Here is a 24267-nt window from a genome sequence, read left to right as displayed (position 1 = left end):
GGTTGGATTTGATTGGTATGGCAGTAGCAAACAAATCTTTTCCACTTAGATGCATAGCAGTGTCTAGTGGAAGCTTTTCTAGCTTGTTTTATGACCTCCATGCATTCTTGTGTGAGGTCTAAGTGTCCGAATTCTAGGATTTCAGGAGCCAAATTGCCAGATTCAATGATGCTGGGTTTGGATGCCTGATCTGTTGTTTGTGTTGTGTTAACAGATCTGGTCTGTTGGGTAGTTTGACATGCGGTACTAGTGAAAGGTCTAGTAGAGTTGTATACCAAGGTTGTCTTGCCCATGTGGGTGCTATCAGTATGAGTTTGAGTTGGTTTTGACTCAACTTGTTTACTAGATATGGAAGGAGAGGGAGAGGGGGAAAAGCGTATGCAAATATCCCTGACCAACTCATCCATAGAGCATTGCCTTGTGATTCGCGGTGTGCGTACCTGGATGCGAAATTTTGGCATTTTGCGTTTTCTTTTGTTGCGAACAAATCTATCTGGGGTGTTCCCCAAATTTGAAAGTACTTGTTCAGAACTTGGGGGTGAATTTCCCATTCGTGGACTTGTTGGTGGTCTCGCGAAAGGTTGTCTGCTAGTTGGTTTTGGATCCCTGGAATAAATTGTGCTATTAGGCGAATGTTGTTGTGAATCGCCCACTGCCATATTTTTTGTGTTAGGAGGCACAATTGTGTTGAGTGTGTTCCTCCTTGTTTGTTTAAGTAATACATTCTTGTCAAAACAGACAACATGACAACAATGTATTTGTGTGTTATTATGGGTTGAAAGGCTTTTAACGCTAGAAATACTGCTAACAGTTCTAGGTAATTGATATGAAATTTTGTTTGGTGTACATCCCATTGTCCTTGAATGCTGTGGTGATTGAGGTGTGCTCCCCACCCGGTCATGGAAGCATCTGTTGTTATAACGTATTGAGGCACTGGGTCCTGAAATGTCCGCCCTTTGTTTAAATTGTTGCTGTTCCACCATAGAAGCGAGAGGTATGTTTGGCGGTCTACCAACACCAGATCTTGAAGTTGACCCTGTGCCTGTGACCATTGTGATGCTAGGCACTGTTGTAAGGGTCGCATGTGTAGTCTTGCGTTTGGGACAATGGCTATGCATGATGACATCATGCCTAGAAGTTTTAGCACAAATTTTGCTTGTATCTTTTGGTTTGGAAACATAGCACTTATTACCTTGTGGAATGCTTGCACTCTTTGTGGACTTGGAGTGGCAATTCCCTTTGATGTGTTGATGGTTGCTCCTAGATATTGTTGTGTCTGACACGGTTCGAGGTGTGATTTTGTATAGTTGATGGAGAAACCCAGTTTGTGAAGGGTTTGTATGACATATGTGGTGTCGTTTGTGCACTTTTTTACTGTGTTGGTCTTGATTAGCCAATCGTCCAGGTAAGGAAACACATGTATCTGTTGTCTCCTGATATGTGCTGCTACTACTGCTAGACATTTTGTGAACACTCTTGGTGCAGTTGTTATTCCGAATGGCAACACTTTGAATTGGTAATGTATTCCTTTGAATACGAACCTTAGGTACTTTCTGTGAGAAGGGTGTATCGGTATATGAAAGTACGCATCTTTTAGGTCTAATGTGGTCATGTAATCTTGCTGTTTGAGCAGTGGAATGATGTCTTGTAGTGTGACCATGTGAAAGTGGTCCGATATGATGTAGGTATTTAGTGTCCTGAGATCTAATATTGGTCTTAATGTTTTGTCTTTTTTTGGAATTAGAAAGTACAGGGAGTAAACTCCTGTGTTTTTTTGTTGTACTGGTACTAACTCTATTGCATCCTTTTGCAGTAGTGCTTGAACTTCTAGTCCTAAAAGTTCTAAATGTTGTGGTGACATTTTGCGTGTTTTTGGAGGGATGTTTGGTGGGAATTTGTGGAATTCTATGCAATAGCCATGTTGGATTATTGCTAATACCCAATTGTCTGTTGTAATCTGCTGCCAAGATTGGTAGAATTGGCTTAGTCTTCCCCCCACTGGTGTTGAGTGAAGGGGTTGTGTGACTTGAAAGTCACTGTTTAGGTGGAGGTGTTTTTGGAGTGTGGAATCTTCCCCTACTCCTTGGGAATTGACCCCCTCTATATCCCCTGAAACCTCCCCTTTGGAATGAACCCTGATATGGTGTGGTTCTTGTTTGTTGGCTGGTGGTGTCTGTGGGTTGGCCACGAAACCCCCCTCTAAATGGAGTTTTTCTAAAAGAGCCTCTGCTCTGCGGGGAGTAGAGTGCGCCCATGGCTTTGGCCGTGTCTGTGTCCTTTTTAAGTTTTTCAATGGCTGTGTCCACTTCAGGGCCAAAAAGTTGTTTCTCGTTGAAGGGCATATTAAAGACAGCCTGCTGGATTTCAGGTTTGAAGCCTCAAGTGCGGAGCCAAGCGTGTCTCCTTATGGTGACAGCAGTGTTGACTGTTCTCGCTGCAGTATCGGCTGCGTCCAGTGAAGAGCGGATTTGATTGTTTGAGATCGTTTGTCCCTCTTCAACTATTTGCTGCGCCCTTTTTTGGTATTCCTGGGGAAGATGGTCTACGAGAAGTTGCATCTCATCCCAGTGTGCGCGGTCATATCTGGCCAGCAGCGCTTGAGAATTTGCGATGCGCCACTGGTTGGCTGCCTGTGATGCTACTCTTTTTCCTGCCGCATGAAATTTTCTGCTTTCTTTGTCCGGAGGTGGGGCGTCGCCAGATGTATGGGAATTTGCTCTCTTGCGAGCTGCCCCTACTACTACGGAGTCAGGTGGTAACTGCGAAGTAATAAACACTGGGTCTGTGGGTGGTGGTTTGTATTTCTTATCCACCCTTGGGGTGATGGCTCTTGATTTTACGGGCTCTTCAAAAATTTGTTTTGCGTGCCGTAACATCCCTGGTAGCATTGGGAGACATTGATATTGGCTATGTGTAGCCGAGAGGGTGTTAAATAAAAAATCATCCTCTATAGGATCGGAATGCAGTTGGACATTGTGGAATTCTGCAGCCCTAGCCACCAGTTGCGAGTATGAGGTACTGTCCTCTGGCGGTGACAGCTTTGTGGGGTATGAATCAGGATCATTGTCCGGCACTGGGGTGTCATATAGGTCCCAAGCGTCTTGATCCTGATTATCTTGACTTATGGTAGTTTGCGCTGGTGAGTGCATTTGTGGCGGTGTTTGTGCCGGCGATGCCTGTTGTGGTGGAGAGGGCGGAGGTGTGACTTTTTTAACCACTTTGGCTTGTGGTTGTGCGTCATCCTTGAGAAGTCCGATCCTTCTTTTCCTCATTATTGGGGGAAGGGTTGATATCTTCCCTGTGTCTTGCTGGATGTACAGTCTCTTTTGTGTGTAGTCTGATTCTACACTTTGGAGCTCTTGTCCAAATCTGTGCATCTGGCCACTTATTCCTTGTTCCTCTGTGTAGGATGAAGGTGTGGAACTTTTCTGTGCCGAGAGAGAATCTTTTTTCGGCTTCGGCACCGACAGAATTTTTGTGGCTTTCGGCAGTGTGTCTCGGTGCCGATGTTTTTCGGTGCCGGCATCTTGTTTTTGCCTCTCGGAGCCGCTATCTCGGCTCCGAGGATGCTCCATGGCGGTCCCTCGACCGGAGTCGGGTGTCTTCGCTATGGGCGTGCCCTTTTTCGGCGCCTTCGACGGGTCGCCGGTTTTAGGGTCGAGCCATGGCCTGTTGGCAGTGGCGTCCCCTGGGCTTTTGTCTTCTCGATGGTTTTAATTTTCGACGTCTTACTCACTGTTTGTTGCTGTTGTTCGACGTCGGAGTCTCCGGATTCTGATTCCGGAACCGAGAATGTTTCCTCTTCGTCGTCGAAACGTTGTTTTGTTGGCGTGGACACCATTTGTAGACGCCTGGCTCTTCGGTCCCGGAGTGTTTTTCTGGACCGGAAGGCTCGACAGGCCTCACAGGTATCCTCCTTGTGCTCGGGGGACAAGCACAAGTTACAGACCAAGTGCTGATCTGTATAAGGATACTTACTGTGACATTTTGGGCAGAAACGAAACGGGGTCCGTTCCATCGGCTTCGATGTCGCACGCGGTCGGGCCGACCAGGCCCCGATGGGGGAATCGAAGCTACCCCAAAGTCTTCCGATGATCGGTGTCGATGTACCTAACTATCCCGATACCGAACGGAACAATACCAACGCTTTCTTCCGAGATTCTGACTAACTTTCCGAACCGAAACACGGAGCGAAAAGGAATACGTCCGAACCCGACAGCGGAAAAAAACAATCTAAGATGGAGTCGACGCCCATGCGCAATGGAGCCGAAGAGGGAGGAGTCCTTCGGTCCCGTGACCAAAAAAGACTTCTTCGAAGAAAAACAACTTGTAATACTCCGAGCCCAACACCAGGCAGCGGACTGTGCAAAACATGTGTATCTGCAGCAACATATGCCATCGAACCTAAGCTTTTGGTAAATCAATAAAATCCCACTTTAAAGTGTGCCATATATTAATCTATCACATTCTTGTTTTCCACCATCACAATGAATATCAAGGCGCCAGATTTGTGTAGTCAACGAAATGTCAAATTCTAGCAGATAATGGAAAGAATAAGTCAGATAGGTGCAGTTTAACAAGGTTATCCAAGCATCTGCAGCAAAGAAATAACAGCAGAAAACAGAAAGCTCCTCATAGCCACCCAGCATTACTATCTGCTGAAAAGGATGCTCTAAAATTGGTTCCACATTGGCGAAATTATGCTTAAAGTTGAACAGATGAAAATGAAGGTTGCTTCAATGACCAACAAGCTGCACATTTCAGAGAAGTATATATTTAGCTAAATTAAGAGGAGGCTGTGAAAAAACCAACAGTGTAGGACCTCAGGAACTTAGCCGTCTTAGTCAGGTATATAGAATTTATTTTTTGGAATAGTTTACTTACACAGCTTTCTCAATGGCACCAATCTCATTTGACATTCCCAGTCCATAATAACAAAGAGCACCTAAACCGACTGTTGCTCCTCCGGCTACTATCAGTTTTCCCATTGAATGAACTGCAAATAGAAAAAAAAAATACATATTTAATAGTCCGTAGGGAGGAAAAACAAACTATTTGAACCTGATTAAAGATTTCACTGTGCTTGCAAGTGACTAATATGGGCAGGTAAAGGAGACAAACTGACGTAACTGTACTGGTCACTCAATTCAGCCCACTTCACTCCAGACGTCAAGCTAAATCCAAGTATCCAAGTATCTCAAAATCGCATGGCTTATCTCCTACAGCACTGAAAGGCTTATCTCCTACAACACTGAAAGGAAAATGTAAAAGCAAGAGTGTTAAGAAATACCTGTGGCGCCCTACAAGTGATTTTTATGTGGGTGTGGAGGGGGTTGTACGCAATGGGTCACCGATAAAACTGGTGGGGCCAACGACAGTGGACAATCCTGAAGATTGTGTGCATGTGTCAGATATATATATATGTGTACATACACACACAGTAACAAAAATTTTAAGCAGACAATATTAAACATTACTATAGCCTGTGGAAAAGGGGTAGTGGTCTTCAGAGTGCCTCAATCATTCCCGTTTTCTTCTCACCATTCTCTTTTGCGTTCTCTCAGAAACTTAAGCTCTTATTATCTTCATATTATAACACTCCATTTACATATCTCATTCCTCATCTCTTTCCTCTTCAACACCCTCTTTTTACTCTCTCCTGCGCATACTTCTTTCATCTCCATTCAATACCCTCCCACACAAAGCACACCCATTTTTTTCTTTTTTCAACTTTCATCCTGCCAATATTTTGAAAGATGTGCACCTCCTTCACACACTTTCATATAACATCATAATTACATTAAGCAAACCGGACAAATGCTCTCTCTGCTCTGCACAGAGTCAAAGGGTTGGGTATCCATGTATTCAGAACCCCTTTGTGACCACTGACAAGCACTGTGAGAAATTTGCATTGCATTTGGCCTGAATTCAAGAGCTTAAAAGAGTAGCCCATCATAAGCTTTCCCCAACAGCCCGGACTCACCCAGATGCATAGAGACCGTTCTTTTCACAGTACACCCTATACAGGAGTAACATGTTGCATGAAAAATGAATATACTCTTAGAGAATATGCAAGTATGACATGAAGTGCAAATAGGAAGAGCAGGATGAGAGAGGAGTGTCTGTTTTTGCTCCCTTTGGCTACGGATAGTGGTGTGGCACAAGGGAGGAGGCCAGGACAGGTGCAGAGTGGGAACTGACCCCACTTGGCCCCCTGCTAGACATGTCACTAACAAATACAGATCCATTTACTACTCTAAACACAAAAAAGTAATTTTGGACATACAAATTCCCACAATGAATGATACATGCTAAAAATTGAAAGACGACCAGAGTTATTGGCTTTGTCCATGTTTTTAGGCATGTTGTACAGCAGCGGGGATGCAGTGCTGCATGGCTGAAAGTAATTTAAAAAAAATCTCCAAGACGTATGACGTAGCGCGGAAACAGTGGCAATAGAGGGTATTGGGGAGGAGCACTATGACGCAGCCACCAGATGTCCTTGTCAGTAGTTTAATGACACAAGTAATGCTCCAAGGGAGAGGACGGACAAACATACTAAGAGGAAGGAAGCCTATAGCAGCTGACCAATAAAAAACAATCAACTACGACGGACAATGTAGCAAACCAATGGCACGCAATCGGCGGCCTCTAAGTCTACTGTTAGAAAACAATTGGGGTCATTCTAAGTCTGGCGGGCGGCGGAGGCCGCCCGCCAGACTTCCCCCCTCCAAAATACCGCTCCGCGGTCGCAAGACCGCTGAGGGTATTTTGGCTTTTGCACTGGGCTGGCGGGCGACCGCCAAAAGGCCGCCCGCCAGCCCAGTGCAAAAACCCTTCCCACTAGGACGCCGGCTCAGAATTGAGCCGGCGGAGTGGGAAGGTGCGACGGGTGCAGTGGCACCCGTCGCGTATTTCAGTGTCTGCAATGCAGACACTGAAATACAAAGTGGGGCCCTCCTGTTCCTGGCGGGAGAACCGCCAGGAACAGGATGGCGGTATGGGCTGTCAGAATCCCCCATGGCTGGGGGATTCCCAGGGCAGCGGAAAACCGGCGGGAGACCGCCGGTTTTCCACTTCTGACCGCGGCAAAACCGCCTCGGTCAGAATGCCCTGCAGGGCACCGCCAGCCTGTTGGCGGTGCTCCCGCCGACCCTGGCCCCGGCGGTAAGGAACCGCCGGGGTCAGAATCACCCCCAATGTGTCTTACAAGTGACAGCACATGCAATTAACTAGGTGAGACCTACAAATTATTCTAGTTATCTATAGTTTCAGGGTTAATTTAAAAAAAAAAAAAACTCAACAGTAAATTAGATAATTTCAAAATCATGTTAACAACTACAAATTTGCAGGAAGAGGGCAAATGGTTTAAATACACCTAAAACATGGCTGTCTCTGATAAAAAATATTTTCCTTAGAGAACTAAGATCCACATCATCTGGCGTTTAGCTTAGCACAATTGTTCACTGCACATATCTAATGGTCCACATAAATATACAAATTAAAAAAATACAAAAAGGGTAGGTGCCATTCTTTGTGACACATAGTAACAGAACAAGAAATTTACATCTGGCATGACCTTGAACAGGATATAGCAGAACTTGCACCTGTGCTGCACCCATCATAATGAACTCAGATTCTGTCTTGAGATCCTGATGGACATTATAAGTGTACTCCTGTAGTGGGCTGGGGCTTAAAGGACTAACTCAGAAGGTCAAATCTTTGACTAGGACGAACCTGGTTACAGTGTCCGACTCGTGCTCCATAGCAGTTAGCATTAAATTGCACCTAGGTCCTAACACGACCAAGGACTATCATTGGCACCTTATGCTCCCTGCCACAATAGCGACCTAAACATATAAAACTTGTTATCTCTGGCTCCTCTTAATGTATTTTTGTCATCTTGGTATTATTTTGTTTTTTACATGCTACTTTATTTTTCTAATTCGTTTAGAGGATTTTATTGTTTTGTATTTTAAATGTATTAATGTCTTGGTACTGCATAATGCTTTACACATTGCCTTGAAGTTAAGCCTTTCTGCTGTCTGCCATTTCTGTCAGGGGGTTGTGTTCAGGGCTAATTAACGATGTTAGTGGTTCACCTTGACAATGATTGTTATTATTACTGGAGGGGGGGTACTTGCTCTACCCCCAACCCCAACTAATAACCAAGGGCCAGATGTAGCAAATGTTTGCGAGTCGCAAATGGGTCGCAGCGCTATTTGCGACCTCGCAAAATGCGAAATGGGACGTACAAATCCCATTTTGGAGTACCAAATAGCGATGCGACCCATTACCGACTCGCAAAATTTGCGACTTGCAATTAGGAAGTCACAAATTGCGAGTCGTAAACAGTATGCAAAAAACAGTTGCAAATTGCAACTAGTCGCAAGAAGCCCGTTTTGCACACCCAGATTACCACTGATTCAGAGCAGGTGGTAACCAAAACCAAAGTATAAAAGGAGACCCAGAAGGCATCTGGGTTATTAAAAATGGCTGCACTATGCGTGATTGCATGAAGGAGGAGAGTCCAGGCTGCCCAGCAGAGGAGGACCAGAGAGGATATACCGAACCAGGCATACACTATTTCAACAAACTGAGGATGAGATTTATGATAAATACAGACTGAGCAGCGCAGTTATCCTAGAAAACATTAAACTGCTGAAACCTCAGCTAGAACGCCAGACAATGCGCAGCAGCGCCATCCCCCCACATGTGCAAGTGCTATGCTCACTGCACCTCTTGGCCCCGGGTAGCTATCAGGGGGCGATTGCAGTGGCAGGTGGGGTATCCCAAAGTGTCCTCTCAAGATTCTTCAGACGTTTCCTAGATGCCATACTCGCACACATGTCCAGATATATATACCTTCCCAGAAATTAGGCAGAAATGAACAGCACCAAGTTGGACTTCTACAGAATTGCCAACTTCCCACATGTAATAGGGTGTGTGGATGGAACACATATACCAATTTGCTCACCAGCAAATCTGGAATATGTGTTCCGCAATAGGAAATGTACCCACTCACTAAACATTCAGGTGGTATGTGACGCCCATAATGTCATTACTAACATTGTGGCTAAATATCCAGGGAGCACACATGAAGCATACATATTCAGGCACAGTGGGATACACCAACGCCTAGAACGTGGGGAGTTTGGAGAAGGACATTTATTAGGTACTGGAGAGTACACTCTGAAGCCATACATACATGTTACTGTGTAACCCTGTGATGCCCTGCTAAATTTGCCTCTTGTCAATCAGGTGACAGTGCATATGCCCTGAGACCATGGATACTCACCCCATACCTAACACCTGGCAATCAGAATGAGAGGTTTTGTTCAGGATGTCCTGCCAGATCTTCTTTTTGTGGCTGTCAGTGACACTCATTGCTGCCTTGCCAAATAATTCCTCATGGTGCAGGCAGCACTCCTCGGTGGGCACATTGTACATCGTACATCGACGAACCAGAGCTGTGATTGAGAGGACGTTTGGCTTGTTGAAGTCACGATTCCAATGCCTACACTAAAGTGGAGGAGCACTTCAGTATGCCCCAGAAACAGCATGCAAGTTAGTTGCCACCTGTGCCATCCTACACAACATTGCCACCAGACGTGGGCTATATCTCACCCCTGACGACACAGATTCGGAGGATGAGGAGCAAGAGCTACCACACCGACAGCCTGGGGATAGAAGCATCGCAATGGAGGGCAGACAGACGGAACCATATAGCAACCCACTACTTTGGCAGGTACGTAGCAACCGTGACACTCACTAATGTAAGACACACACTGCCCAGTTGTGTAGTTCAACAAATTAAACCTTTTATTGCAGGACTATAATGTGGAAACAATTGTCAACTATACTACAGAATGCAAAACAAAAGTGTAGTCTGACACATTAAGTGCATGTGCCTCTGTAACACCACATATCAGTAGCTCACAGCCTCCTGCGACTGCGGCCACCATGGCTCACTCCAGGTTGGTCCCCTGAGCCCTGCTACTCTGCAACACACGTGCATCAGTGGCAGACACACTACTCACACTGGAGACCTCCTCACTGTCCTGCAGGGTATCCCCAATGCCCCTTGCAGCCTGTCTGGTCTCCAGCAGGTCCACCGCATGGCTGATGCTGCAAAGTCCTTGAGCCACATCTCCTGCAAAATGGTCTAGTTCCACTTGCAGGCTGACAGTGCGCCTTGACAGGCAGGTTGTAGTGGTAGCCAGGCACCCTATAGACACACCTAGCCTGTCTAAACAGGCACCAGTGTTGCGCTCCCTGCGCCGTGCTTGTGCCCTGTCAGCCACCAGTTCCCTGACCAAGTTGTCTATGGAGGTAGTCAGGTTACCCAAGTGAGCGTTCATCGTAGTGAACTGGTTGTCCACATTTGACAGCCCACGCGTAGTGTTCTGCAGTCTTGAAAGGTTACGGTTCATTAACCGCATTTGTTTATTTTGCAGCCTGTGACTCTGCAATAAGGATGCCTCCAGTCCCAACAAATCCTCATCGGCAACATCCTCCCAACGCATAGACTGCACTGTGCGTTGTCGTCTAAGCACCGAGCCAGATGATCCCCGTGGTGGACTCTCCCTAGGCATTGGCCCTGGTGTCCCAAAGGCTGTCTCTATACCCAGAGCAGGATCATCCATGTTCTTCTGTGCCGATTGGACGGGTGGTGTTGTCCTGCACTCCCCTGCGGTGTCTGTGGCAACCTCCTCCTGTGTGTCAGTGCCTTGATCCTCTCCCTGCACAGTGGCGCTTATTGGGGGGGGGGGGGGGGGGGTGGTGCCTTGTGGGAGGCCTGTGGGACATAGGGGATACACTGTCAGTGTTGCAACATGTTTGATGCCTCAGAATAAACATTTCCCTATATTTGGACTACTGTTCTACATTGCCCATAATGCACTGTTCTATTGGTTGCAAAACTGGGAATGGAGCTAATCTGGAGGTGCCTGCTGATGTGTACTGTGATTGTGTGCATGGTGCATAGGCTGGTGTAAGTGCATTAATTTTGGTACTTACTTTTTGATGTTCCTGGTGCTGAACTGTCTAGGTCTCCAATGCCCAGTACAGCCTCCAGCTTCAGAGTTGTCTCCACCATGGTTTCGATGGCTGTAGGGGGTGGTACAGTGGATGGCCCTCCTCCAGTGCCATGCATCTCCCTCATGCGCTCCGCCACCCTCTCCTTGGTCCTGGAGCGAAGGTCATACCACCTTTTGTGGTCCTCATCCAGGGTGCGGTGGCGGACACCAATGGCATTTATTTTGTTCAGGATGTCCTGCCAGATCTTCTTTTTGTGGCTGTCAGTGACACTCATTGCTGCCTTGCCAAATAATTCCTCATGGTGCAGGCAGCACTCCTCGGTGGGCACCTCCAACTCCTTCTCAGAAAACTTAAGTTTGCGTTTTCTGCCTCCACTGGATGTCTCCTTCTCCTGTGTAGCCATTGTTGCTGCAGCTCCTCTCACCTGGGTGTGGCTCTGCAGTTTGGGATCCTCCCTGTTCCATGGGGTTTCTTCCTGGTTCAGATGTCATCACTCAGAACCAGGAAGTGGGTTTTTCAAAAGTTTAATTTGCACCTGCGTGCTATTTGCGACACAGGACCACACCCTTTGTGCAATTTGCGACCTCGCACAAAGCGAGGTCGCAAATTGCGGTGCGACTCTGCACCAAATCGCTATTTGGAATAGCATTTTTTCCTGGCATATCGTTTTGCGAGTCTGAAATAGCAATTTGCATAGAGTCGCTATTTCCAACTCACAATTTTTTGCGTACCTACATCAGGCCCCAAGTTTCTTACACCTAGCTAGCATCCTTATGCAGGCCCACAGAACCATATGTTCAGACAATTTAGACATCAAAAGGTGCAGATCTTACTTGCAAATTTACTGTCCAAAGATTTACAAAAACAATAATTTACCATCCATTTGCATATTTCCAGAATATATCTAACACTTGCAGCCACTTCATCTATCTATACGAAAGAGTAAACAGGACTCTTTTCCTTTCACAAATGTCCCACTCACCACCACAGTGTCGAGACAGATATCACAACATTAAAATTTCTAGAAAATGCTCTGTGTTCTATCACTGATGGTTGGTGCCTAAATACCGAGGCTCCATAAAGACAGCTAGGTGCTTTACATTATAATGGTCCATTCGCAGACTACCAACACCCTGACTGCTGGAGAGACTATTTAGAACTTAAACCTAACAAAGCTCGCATTTGCTATGCACACGAAACCCACAACCTGAGATATATAGGGGCTAATGAATGCTGATGAAAGTGATTTATCACTCTAGCCCCACTTCCATCACACTTTTGAGAGAAAGGATTATTTGCTGACAGTCTTCATATGCCCATCATACCCCAGAAGAGAGTCAATAGTGGTGTCCATCCATACGTTATTGTTTGACTATAGTTTAACCAAAGTGACCCCTTATACAAAACAGTGGAGGATTGATTATACACTTATGGGTGATCACAATAACGACAATGCTGATAATAATAATAACATTCTTATGGCCATTAACAACTTTATCAAAGAAACCACCAGACCCTGCTCCTCATCACAAAGGCTATAAAACATCTGGAAAATAATGGTGAGGTGATTGGGTCTGAAGAAAAATAGTCTTAGATTAAATACATGAATAAAAAAATAACTTCTGTAAAGCTCACTTTGACTCACACAAATGATTCTGAACTCACCAAGGTCTCTGAAATATGAATACAATAAAAACCCTGATAGATAGGTGCATATTTAGCTCACACATAATAAAGGAAAGAAACTTTGAAAACTTAACCCCTCCTGTGACGAGCCTCTTTTTGGCTATTTGGGGCATTTTGCGCTTAGGCCCTCATAACTTTTTCTCCACATAAGCTACCCAGGCCAAATTTGGGTCCTTTTTTCCAACATCTTAGGAATTCTAGAGGTACCCAGACTTTGTGGGTTCCCCTGAAGGAGACCAAGAAATTAGCCAAAATACAGCGAACATTTCATATTTTTTTTCAAAAAATTGGGAAAAAAGGGCGACAGAATAAGGCTGGTGGTTTTTTCTCTGAAAATGGCATCAACAAAGGGTTTGAGATGGTAAAATCAACATCTTCACAGCTTTCAGGAACAGGCAGACTTGAATTAGAAAACCCAATTTTTCAACACAATTTTGACATTTTACTGGGACATACCCAATTTTTACTATTTTTTGTGCTTTTAGCCTCTTTTCCAGTTAGTGACAGAAATGGGTGAGAAATCAAGGCTGGATCCCAGAAAGCTAAACATTTCTGAAAAGTAGACAAAATTCTGAATTCAGCAAGGGGTCATTTGTGTAGATCCTACAAGTGTTCCCTACAGAAAATAACAGCTGAAATAAAAGAATATTGAAATGGAGGTGAAAAAAGCCATTTTTCTCCACATTTTACTCTAACTTTTTTCTGCGATGTCAGATTTTTTAAAGCAATATACAGTTACGTTAGCTGGACTCTTCTGGTGGCGGAGATATATAGGGCTTGTAGGTTCATCAAGAACCCTAGAACCCTAGGTACCCAGAGCCAACAAATGAGCTGCACCTTGAAATGGGTTTTCATTCTATACCAGATATACAGCAATTAATTTGCTGAAAAATAGGTATCAAGAAAACCTTTGTATTTCCAAAATGGCCACAAGATAAGGGGTTGAGAAGCAGTGGTTATTTGCACATCTCTGAATTCCGGGGTGGCCACATTAGCATGTGAATTACAGGGCATTTCTCAAATAGATGTCTTTTTTACACACTGTCTTACATTTGGAAAGAAAAAATGTAGAGAAAGACAAGGGGCAATAACACTTGTTTTGCTATTCTGTGTTCCCCCAGGTCTCCAGATAAAAATGGTACTTCACTTGTGTGGGTAGACCTAGCGCCCGTGACAGGAAATGCCCCAAAACACACCGTGGACACATCACTTTTTCACAAAGAAAACAGAGCAGTTTTTTGCAAAGTGCCTAGCTGTGGATTTTGGCCTCTAGCTCAGCCAGCACCTAGGGAAACCTAGCAAACCTGTGTGTTTTTGAAAATTAGACACCTAGGGGAATCCAAGATGGGGTGATCTGTGGGGCTCTGACCAGGTTCTGTTACCCAGAATCCTTTGCAAACTTCAAAATTTGGCTAAAAAAAATAAAAATAAAAAGGTTTCCTCTCATTTCGGTGACAGAAAGTTCTGGAATCAGAGGAGCCACAAATTTCCTTTCTATCCAGCGTTCCGCCAAGTCTCCCGATAAAAAATGGTACCTCACTTGTGGGGATAGGCTTAGCGCCCGCGACAGGAAAAGTTCTCAGACCAAGAAACAATGAATTTGCAACACCGCTGTGCGGTGAAGGCAACCACGGTTGGTCACTCCCTCAATCCGCACCACTGCGCGGTGCTACAGATATCAGGCAAGATTGTGTAACACGAACTGGCTCACACTCGCTCGAAGCACCATAATGCGGTGCACCGATATCCAGCAGGCTAGTAGTCATTGCACTCGCGAGACCCCCACCCACTTGGGTCCAAACCTTGCTCCAACCAGTTCCTACTACCCCCACCCCCTCACAAGTTGGAGATGATAGCACTCTTTCCCTGGGATACTAGGCAAATCGCAGCCGGAAGTACACTTATTCAGGATCCCATGGCAAAGGGGCGGGGGGGAGCGAGGGGGAGCAAAGAGATAATGGCTGATCAGGCCACAGTCAACAAAAGGAGATCCATCACCCCTCGGTCAGTTCAGTCAGAGGTCTCCTCACTGTACCTTCCGGTGCGCTGCCCTGGTCTGCCAAGCACGGGGGAGGGTCACTCTGGGACACATGCTGTTGAAAGTGGAGCCTGGCCCAGCCAGGTGGTCCAATTTAAAGACAATTACAAAATCTGCAACTCCTTGGTAGGAGACACAAGGTCTGGGACCCAATGACTTGAGTTGCCCCGAACAGTCCCGCTTGCACACGAAGAGTTACCAAAGCCGTACATCCCTGGCTAGTGCGCGATGACTTGAGTCGCACCAAACCGATCCGATCACACATGGAAAGTTATCAATGCTGTACCTTCCTGGAATGAGGCACAACGTCTGGTGCGTGATGACTTGAGTCGCAGCAGGTAAGTCTAGTCTCTCTTTCTCACACACACACACACACACACACACACACACACACACAAGTTCAGCTGTGCCACCTCGGAGGGTCACAACCAGTGAATTGGACACCACGCGCAATGAGCATGCAGTTGGGTGTACCACGAGAGAAATGCAGCACACTCATCAACGGCAGGCCACGAGGGGTCCTTCAACTGGTGAATCAGTTCACTACCAACCAGATGTTTATGCTGGCCATGGCCCCATGATGGAGGGCCACACTCCTTAAATCCGGACAGGACTTTGAAGGCTCTGCACCAGGCACATCCAGTCTACAGGCAGACTACTTGGTTCCACGCCCACATTGCTGTTACCAAGTGGCATCCAGCAGACGATGTAGGCATTTAAGAGGGCACCGCTCTCCAGATGACACAGGTAGAAAGTGTAGGCTCCTCGTGGGAGGTTTTTGTAGGCCCCGAGACCTCCACCGATAACAGGGGGAAAGCCAAGAAGCCCTTGAAGAGCATACCTCAGAGGGCTAGACAGCTGCAACCAGTTTGCCCAGGCCAGCCACAATGCATGAAAAGTGTGCTGTCCATTACTAGGGCAGTAATTACTCATGGGGCACAACAAGTTCTTCCGACAGTGTGCACCACGTTCCTGCAAGTGTATCTCTACTTTGGCGCAGTGGGGTAACAGTAGTTCTACTGTATTGTGCCTTTGAAATTAGAGGAGGCTCAGAGGGTTTCCCATTGAACCACAGATGTCTCCCCTAATTTTCAGTCCTCTCTGCCATGGGGCTGTGGAATTCAGATCTTAATCTTTAGTAGGCTGTGAACTGGCTCCAAGAGGCCAAGTGAGAGAACCTCTCTCTCCAATCTATCCAGCCAGGCCCACACGTTGCAGAGGTCTTCATTCCAATTGTGTGCCCAAGTTTTATATCCGTCGCTGGTAAATGAACAGATGTGCTCCTCTACCCCCCAGTGTGGACTCGAGCTGAATTAAAAAGCAAACAAAGTGATTTAGGGCAAAGAAATTTCTACTTTCTACAAGTCGCATTTCTCCATGATTATTGACAAAACCACCTTTACCATAGAAAGGAGTTTGCCAAGACGAATCCAATGATAGTAAACAACATGAGGCTGCTTTGTTGCAATCGACTGTTGCAGCTTGGAGTAACTGTATCACTTCCCCAATGTTAACTTAGGGGAAGAGCAGCTCTCCTTAGGGCATTCTTCACGCTCCTCTAGCCATACGTGCCCTTGTGCACATACAAGCCTGCATTGGCAGGCTGGACACATGTTTAAAGGCACCAAATGTGTAAGTGCAAACACAGGCCTGATTAGTGAGGCCAGTTACACATTTAAACCACCATATGTGCTAGTGTGCACACCTAAGCCTGCACCACTTCCCAACATATGTGGGAAGGTGTCCATGCACTTTCCCACTGTACTTCAAGTGGGAAAGGGCCCAGGGCCTTAAGGTCACGTGGGTTGCAGGGGGAGAATTAGCAAAACCTACCACAAAAGTTTGAGGAAACACCACCTTAAGAGTGTCAGGTCTAATACCCACTTATACCGGAATAGGCTGCGTGCTGCCTTCACACAAAGGACTGCATTAGTTAGTCTGGAGCCAGGACAGGAAAGGCAGGAAACCGGTGCACTTCAAAGGGAAACCTCTAGATGTTTCTCCCTCTTCAAAGGAGGCACCATAAATATTGGCCCTCAGACGCCAACTCTTCTCTACTCCCCTGGTCCTGTGGATGCTACAGAAGAATGACTGTGGTGCCGGTTTGCTGCCTGGACCATCATTCTGGTGGCCTGCTACTCTACTGCTCTGATGCCCTACTTGCTGAGAAGGAAGATTGGGTCTTCACCCTTCATCCCAGGCTGAAGTGACTGCAGGGGTCAGGCAGCTGAGCTCCTGTTCTGAGCTACAAGAATATAATAAGCTCCAGAGCCTTCCTGCAACTGCCCAGCTGACCTGATGCCTGGGCTAGTAACGGGACCTTCCTGAGCCCTGTTGGTCTCTGCTTGAGTGAGTTCCTGACCACCAAGTGGTGTCCCTCGGGTTCTGGACCCTTGGCGTGGTTCAGCTGAGCTCTTCTGAAGATTTTGGGCTCTTCACAAACTGACTAGCTTGTGCCAAAACCTTGTTGTCTGCACCAGCCGTCAACACAAAGTTTAGCACTACAGCATCAATCATGGCAGTGGCCACCAACCCAAAGCTCCAGCCCCGATCGCTTAAGATGCCAACAGGACCTCTGAGCTTCGGCAACGACTATCTGTGGTAATTTGAAAGACACTCACAATGTTCTCACTGCTCCCAGAGGCCTCTTCCACCCAAAACAGAACTTTTACCCCTGGAATGATCCCTGTATCCGACCAGCGATCCAGTGCAGTCAGCTTGAGCATGTGATTTCCTTCAGGTATCACATGACCACATACCCGCAAATGGTACTTTAGAATTTTTAGAGATATTTTCACATAAATCTTTTTAAGAAAAAAAAACAAAAAAAAACAGAACTCCAGTTTTACTGTTGGGATTTTAGTCGTTTTGTTGTCAATTTATTTATATTTTGTTCTATTTGTCTAAATTGGTGTAGGATTTTTCTTGTGTTGTGTTTTCACTTTATTATTGTTTGAAGAGCTGCATAAGTATTTTACCCATTGCCTCCAAGTTAAGCCTGACTGCTTTTTGGCATATAGCATGCCACTTCGGACCCCAAAGGTGGAATAGTGGTAGATTGGAAGAGGGAAATAAAAATTGGTTTTGGGAGTGGTAGACATGTGAGTGTTAGTTGGAGGAATACAGTGAGGGACGGACAGACGAGGGAGGAGTTTGGAAAGGAATATTTCTGAGTTCATAGGAGTGAAAGAGGTTTGGGATGAATACGAATGGAGACACAGGATATTTTGGAACAGGAATAAGATGAGTCAGAGAGGTGGTTCGGAGAGATTAGTTAACTTTTTCTCTCTATGGATTTTTAATAATATTCTTTTAATTTATATTTGTCCCAATATTTCAACAGTGAAACACTTTTACAAACAATTGATAAAATCACATTTACAGATTGTGACAAATATTATATAAAAATAAATCCATAAGGATACACAAATCACCTTATTTTTGTAACACAAACTTTATTAGTTTTTTTAATTTTTTACAGAAATGCATATGTCATCATTTTGCAGAGAAGTCGTTGCCAATTACATTATTCCAAGGAACAAAACCATCTTGTCAGTTAGCATCTTGGATAATGTGATAGACAGTTTGTCATATATTTCAGTAACTTCACGTTTTGAACATTTCAGTCACCTTTCCCACCATTCTAATTAACCAAACTTGTCACCTATTAAGAAGTAATCATATGTCGTATTGCCCGTCCAATAGGAGATGAGATCCGGGCAGGCCCACAGCATGTGAACTAGGCCAATGTCAGGGCTTTTACACAGAGGGCATACCATTGTGTTGAGGACAAACATTGAGTTAATCCTGACTGCTGTTAGATATACTCTATGCAATATAAAGAAGTTGAATGATCTTGAATCTTGTTACGTGATATAATTTTGGGATATTCTAGGATTCGAGCCCGGTCACAGAATTCAAGGCTCAAGTCCTCTTTCCTTTGAGTTCTAATGCACTAATGGGTGTCCTTGAACGGGCTTTGACCACATGGAATAACCATCGGAATAATCATCGGACCAGATGCCTCCTGTTGCCCATGCTGTGTAGGGCTTGAAATAGTCTGTGTGTAGGTGGTTCGCTCCTGTCTGGCGCCAAATGTTTCAACACATAGCAAAGAATGCTTGCATGTGTCTGAAAGATAGTGGGAGGGAGACCATGCAGTTGTACGAAGACAGCATGTGGCATTAGTGCACCGTCATGGGACAAGGAGCCCAGTGGCAGTCCCTCTTCCCCCTTACTACCAGCTAGCAAGCCGTTGGGTCGTTAAGATACCGGAGGCCGTGAGGAGCCCTCTCAACAGGACATTTGGTGTGTAAGGAAGTGTGGTAGCAGTGTATTTCTGCGCCATCTTCCAAAGGTGAGGGCCACACCTCGTAAAAGAGGAATGTCCCGGGGCCATGCCATACTTTACCTGGGCATAGCAAACTATGTAGCTGACCATTGTTCCAATGTACCAGTGAGTAGTCAATTTCGGATAGGTTGCGCCTAGCAAGCCAGTAAGACATCCATTGCAGTTGTTTACATATAAGAGGCGTACCAATCGGATATAGGTCTGGACCAGAATTGTTTACATGAAATCCCATCCGAGTGTGTCAAAAGCTTGACGGACATCTAGCGATATGCAGGACGTATACGGATAGTTCTCCCGCGCTGCTTCCATTATGATGAAGAACCAGCATATATTTAAAGAGATACTGCAACGTGGAACGAAACCGGATTGGTCTATGTGTAAAAAAGAGCAGAGGGAGCAGATTACAGGCAAGAATTTTGCTTAAAATGCTATATTCTGTGTTCAGGATAGACAACAGCCTGAAAGACGTGAGCTCTGACGGGGGGGGGGGGGGGGCGTTACTGGGCTTCAACAGGAAGGTAACCAACGCCTCCCTGGTGGTGGGCGTTAGTGTACCCACATCTAACTAGGAGTTATAGAGCCTCTACAACTTGGGGTCTAATCTTGCCAAATAAATGGAGTAAAACTCGACTGGAAGCCCATCTGAACCTGGTGTTTTGCTTATGGCTAGTTCGCTATGCCCCCCTGTATCTTGTTTGCCTTACAAGGACAGTGACGCCCTTGGGGCTCTGATCTTGGCATTCTCAGTAATGCGATCTGGTTCAAGAACTTAGCGACGTCTGCTGGGTCTAGGTACAGTATGGTGCATAAATCTTTAAAGCCTCAGTGACCTGCTCTGTGTAGTAATCTCCCACGGGGAGGTTTATTGATGGACAATATTGGGGTGGGTGAGGTGTTTGGCCGAATCAAGCATGCTAGAAGTGTCCCGGATTTGCTCGCTTCTGCGTATGTCTTCTGTATATAGGTGTGATAATCTATGACACTGAAGATCTTGAGGAGGTCGACATGCATGATATGGGCTTCCTTTAATGAGTAACACTTGAACGTTCTCTGCCACCCCTTTAAATAATGCATTTAGTTTGCCTTCTATACATGAGAGTTCCCTTTCAACTTTCCGGCAGGCTCCCCACAGCCGTAGCGATAGAGGTGCCTCTACCTACCATCTCGAAGGCCTACCACTCCACTAGCGGCGAGGAGGCGGTGGCCTCATTGCCATGGAAATATGCATCTATTGTGGTCAAAAGCGTCTCCCTGAATACAGCATCTTCCAGTTGGACTGGCTGTAAACGTCAGGTGGGAATCGGAGTCAATACATGACCCCATTAAAGAGTCATTTCTAGTGGGTCATGATCGGATACTGTCTTCCCCAGACATGTGCTCCCCAATATGGAGGGTTGCAGATGTGCCAGACATAGCACTTTATCGAGGTGCGAGTGGAATGCATTGTGGCGGGGGAGGAGGGAGGTAAAACAAGTATTCTCTGTTCCCAATGTGTCTCTTGTGCCAAACATCTAACAGATACCAGCCAAACATCCAGTGCTTTGCCTTGTCGCACCGAGGCAGTACCTGGCGTGTGGTGAGGTGAGGGGAGGTTAGTGGGGGCTGGGGTGGGTCTGTGATCCAGGAAGATATCAATGATAGCGTTAAAGTCACCACCTAGCACCCAGGGGTAGACTGGCCAGTCTGCTAGGATTGAGGATATCAGGGACCGGTATGAATCCTGTTCTATAGTGGGTGCATATATGTAACCCAGCACAATAGGTTCCCCATCAAGGTTACCCCGCAGCAGGACATAATGACCCTGGGCATTTATCCTGGTTTCCAGCCCAGTGAATGGAAAACTAGCTCAGAGTCGTATAGCTGTGCTGTGTGCAAAAGCAGAGCAGAATGTATGGAACAACTGTCCCTGCCATTTTCTGTGCATTTTTTTTAGCCTCATGCGTAGTGAGGTAAATCTCTTGTAAGAACACTATTTGTGCTTGGCGCCTGTTCAGTTATACAAGCAACCTATGCCTTTTATATACTGAGACCAGTCCCTGCACATTCCATGTGATTATAGTGTTCATTTAGTGTGTGTCATCTAACCCAATATATGACATTTCCTCCTTTTCAATCAACCATGTCCCCACATCTGCTAGCAATACGCCTCCATTCATGACAACCGGTGACAGTGATAAACTGTGCATTCCCATACCCAAAAAAGAAAAAAATACTCGGACCGACAAAACATGTTTGGTGAACCAAACCGTAGTATCAACCAATGGTAAAACAATTGCTTCTGCTTTTGGGGTTAGTGGCGCCTAAGCTAGTGGTCTCAAAAGGTGTAAAGTATGAGAGCCTTAACCCTTTATCTGGGTCAACCGGGTGTAGTACCCAGACTTTGTGCACAAGTAGTCAGAATCAGCAAAAGCAGGGAAGGGGGGGGGGAGGGAAGGTGTAAGGAAATGCCTCCTTGGCATGGTTGCCCCCTGACTTTTTGCCTTTGCTGATGCTATGTTTACAATTGAAAGTGTGCTGAGGCCTGCTAACCAGGCCCCAGCACCAGTGTTCTTTCCCTAACCTGTACTTTTGTATCCACAATTGGCAGACCCTGGCATCCAGATAAGTCCCTTGTAACTGGTACTTCTAGTACCAAGGGCCCTGATGCCAAGGAAGGTCTCTAAGGGCTGCAGCATGTCTTATGCCACCCTGGAGACCTCTCACTCAGCACAGACACACTGCTTGCCAGCTTGTGTGTGCTAGTGAGGACAAAACGAGTAAGTCGACATGGCACTCCCCTCAGGGTGCCATGCCAGCCTCTCACTGCCTATGCAGTATAGGTAAGACACCCCTCTAGCAGGCCTTACAGCCCTAAGGCAGGGTGCACTATACCATAGGTGAGGGTACCAGTGCATGAGCATGGTACCCCTACAGTGTCTAAACAAAACCTTAGACATTGTAAGTGCAGGGTAGCCATAAGAGTATATGGTCTGGGAGTTTGTCAAACACGAACTCCACAGCACCATAATGGCTACACTGAAAACTGGGAAGTTTGGTATCAAACTTCTCAGCACAATAAATGCACACTGATGCCAGTGTACATTTTATTGCAAAATACACCCCAGAGGGCACCTTAGAGGTGCCCCCTGAAACTTAACCGACTATCTGTGTAGGCTGACTAGTTCCAGCAGCCTGCCACACTAGAGACATGTTGCTGGCCCCATGGGGAGAGTGCCTTTGTCACTCTGAGGCCAGTAACAAAGCCTGCACTGGGTGGAGATGCTAACACCTCCCCCAGGCAGGAGCTGTAACACCTGGCGGTGAGCCTCAAAGGCTCACCCCTTTGTCACAGCACCGCAGGACACTCCAGCTAGTGGAGTTGCCCGCCCCCTCCGGCCCGGCCCCCACTTTTGGCGGCAAGGCCGGAGAAAATAATGAGAATAACAAGGAGGAGTCACTGGCCAGTCAGGACAGCCCCTAAGGTGTCCTGAGCCGAGGTGACTCTAACTTTTAGAAATCCTCCATCTTGCAGATGGAGGATTCCCCCAATAGGGTTAGGATTGTGACCCCCTCCCCTTGGGAGGAGGCACAAAGAGGGTGTACCCACCCTCAGGGCTAGTAGCCATTGGCTACTAACCCCCCAGACCTAAACACGCCCTTAAATTTAGTATTTAAGGGCTACCCTGAACCCTAGAAAAGGAGATTCCTGCAACAACAAGAAGAAGGACTGCCTAGCTGAAAACCCCTGCAGAGGAAGACCAGAAGACAACAACTGCCTTGGCTCCAGAAACTCACCGACCTGTCTCCTGCCTTCCAAAGAACTCTGCTCCAGCGACGCCTTCCAAAGGGACCAGCGACCTCTGAATCCTCTGAGGACTGCCCTGCTTCGACGACGACAAGAAACTCCCGAGGACAGCGGACCTGCTCCAAAAAGACTGCAACTTTGTTTCAAGGAGCAGCTTTAAAGACCCCTGCAACTCCCCGCAAGAAGCGTGAGACTTGCAACACTGCACCCGGCGACACCGACTCGGCTGGTGGAGAACCAACACCTCAGGGAGGACCCCCGGACTACTCTACGACTGTGAGTACCAAAACCTGTCCCCCCTGAGCCCCCACAGCGCCGCCTGCAGAGGGAATCCCGAGGCTTCCCCTGACCGCGACTCTCTGAAACCTAAGTCCCGACGCCTGGAAAAGACCCTGCACCCGCAGCCCCCAGGACCTGAAGGACCGGACTTTCACTGGAGAAGTGACCCCCAGGAGTCCCTCTCCCTTGCCCAAGTGGAGGTTTCCCCGAGGAAGCCCCCCCTTGCCTGCCTGCAGCGCTGAAGAGATCCGTTGATCTCTCATAGACTAACATTGCGAACCCGACGCTTGTTGCTACACTGCACCCGGCCGCCCCCGCGCTGCTGAGGGTGAAATTTCTGTGTGGGCTTGTGTCCCCCCCGGTGCCCTACAAAACCCCCCTGGTCTGCCCTCCGAAGACGCGGGTACTTACCTGCAAGCAGACCGGAACCGGGGCACCCCCTTCTCTCCATTCTAGCCTATGCGTTTTGGGCACCACTTTGAACTCTGCACCTGACCGGCCCCGAGCTGCTGGTGTGGTGACTTTGGGGTTGCTCTGAACCCCCAACGGTGGGCTACCTTGGACCAAGAACTGAACCCTGTAAGTGTCTTACTTACCTGGTAAAACTAACAAAAACTTACCTCCCCCAGGAACTGTGAAAATTGCACTAAGTGTCCACTTTTGAAATAGCTATTTGTGAATAACTTGAAAGGTATACATGCAATTGAAATGATTCAAAGTTCCTAATGTACTTACCTGCAATACCTTTCAAACAAGATATTACATGTTAAATTTGAACCTGTGGTTCTTAAAATAAACTAAGAAAAGATATTTTTCTATAACAAAACCTATTGGCTGGATTTGTCTCTGAGTGTGTGTACCTCATTTATTGTCTATGTGTATGTACAACAAATGCTTAACACTACTCCTTGGATAAGCCTACTGCTCGACCACACTACCACAAAATAGAGCATTAGTATTATCTATTTTTACCACTATTTTACCTCTAAGGGGAACCCTTGGACTCTGTGCATGCTATTCCTTACTTTGAAATAGCACATACAGAGCCAACTTCCTACATTGGTGGATCAGCGGTGGGGTACAAGACTT

At 46.5% G+C, this 24267-nt stretch overlaps 1 protein-coding gene across 2 annotated transcripts in view; it reads right to left on the bottom strand.

Moving 5' to 3' along the window:
• The window catches only part of GHITM (growth hormone inducible transmembrane protein), a 202408-nt gene that overhangs the window by 128245 nt on the left and 49896 nt on the right, over positions 1–24267 (bottom strand). For both annotated transcript variants that reach the window (XM_069240655.1, XM_069240654.1), the window contains exon 4: positions 4885–4996. In XM_069240655.1, the coding sequence (XP_069096756.1) occupies positions 4885–4996 (112 nt within the window). The remainder of the gene's footprint in view (positions 1–4884; positions 4997–24267) is intronic.

The sequence above is a fragment of the Pleurodeles waltl genome, chromosome 6 (assembly GCF_031143425.1).
Source record: "Pleurodeles waltl isolate 20211129_DDA chromosome 6, aPleWal1.hap1.20221129, whole genome shotgun sequence".
Lineage (NCBI taxonomy): Eukaryota > Metazoa > Chordata > Amphibia > Caudata > Salamandridae > Pleurodeles > Pleurodeles waltl.
This window is presented reverse-complemented; position numbering and strand designations above follow the sequence as displayed.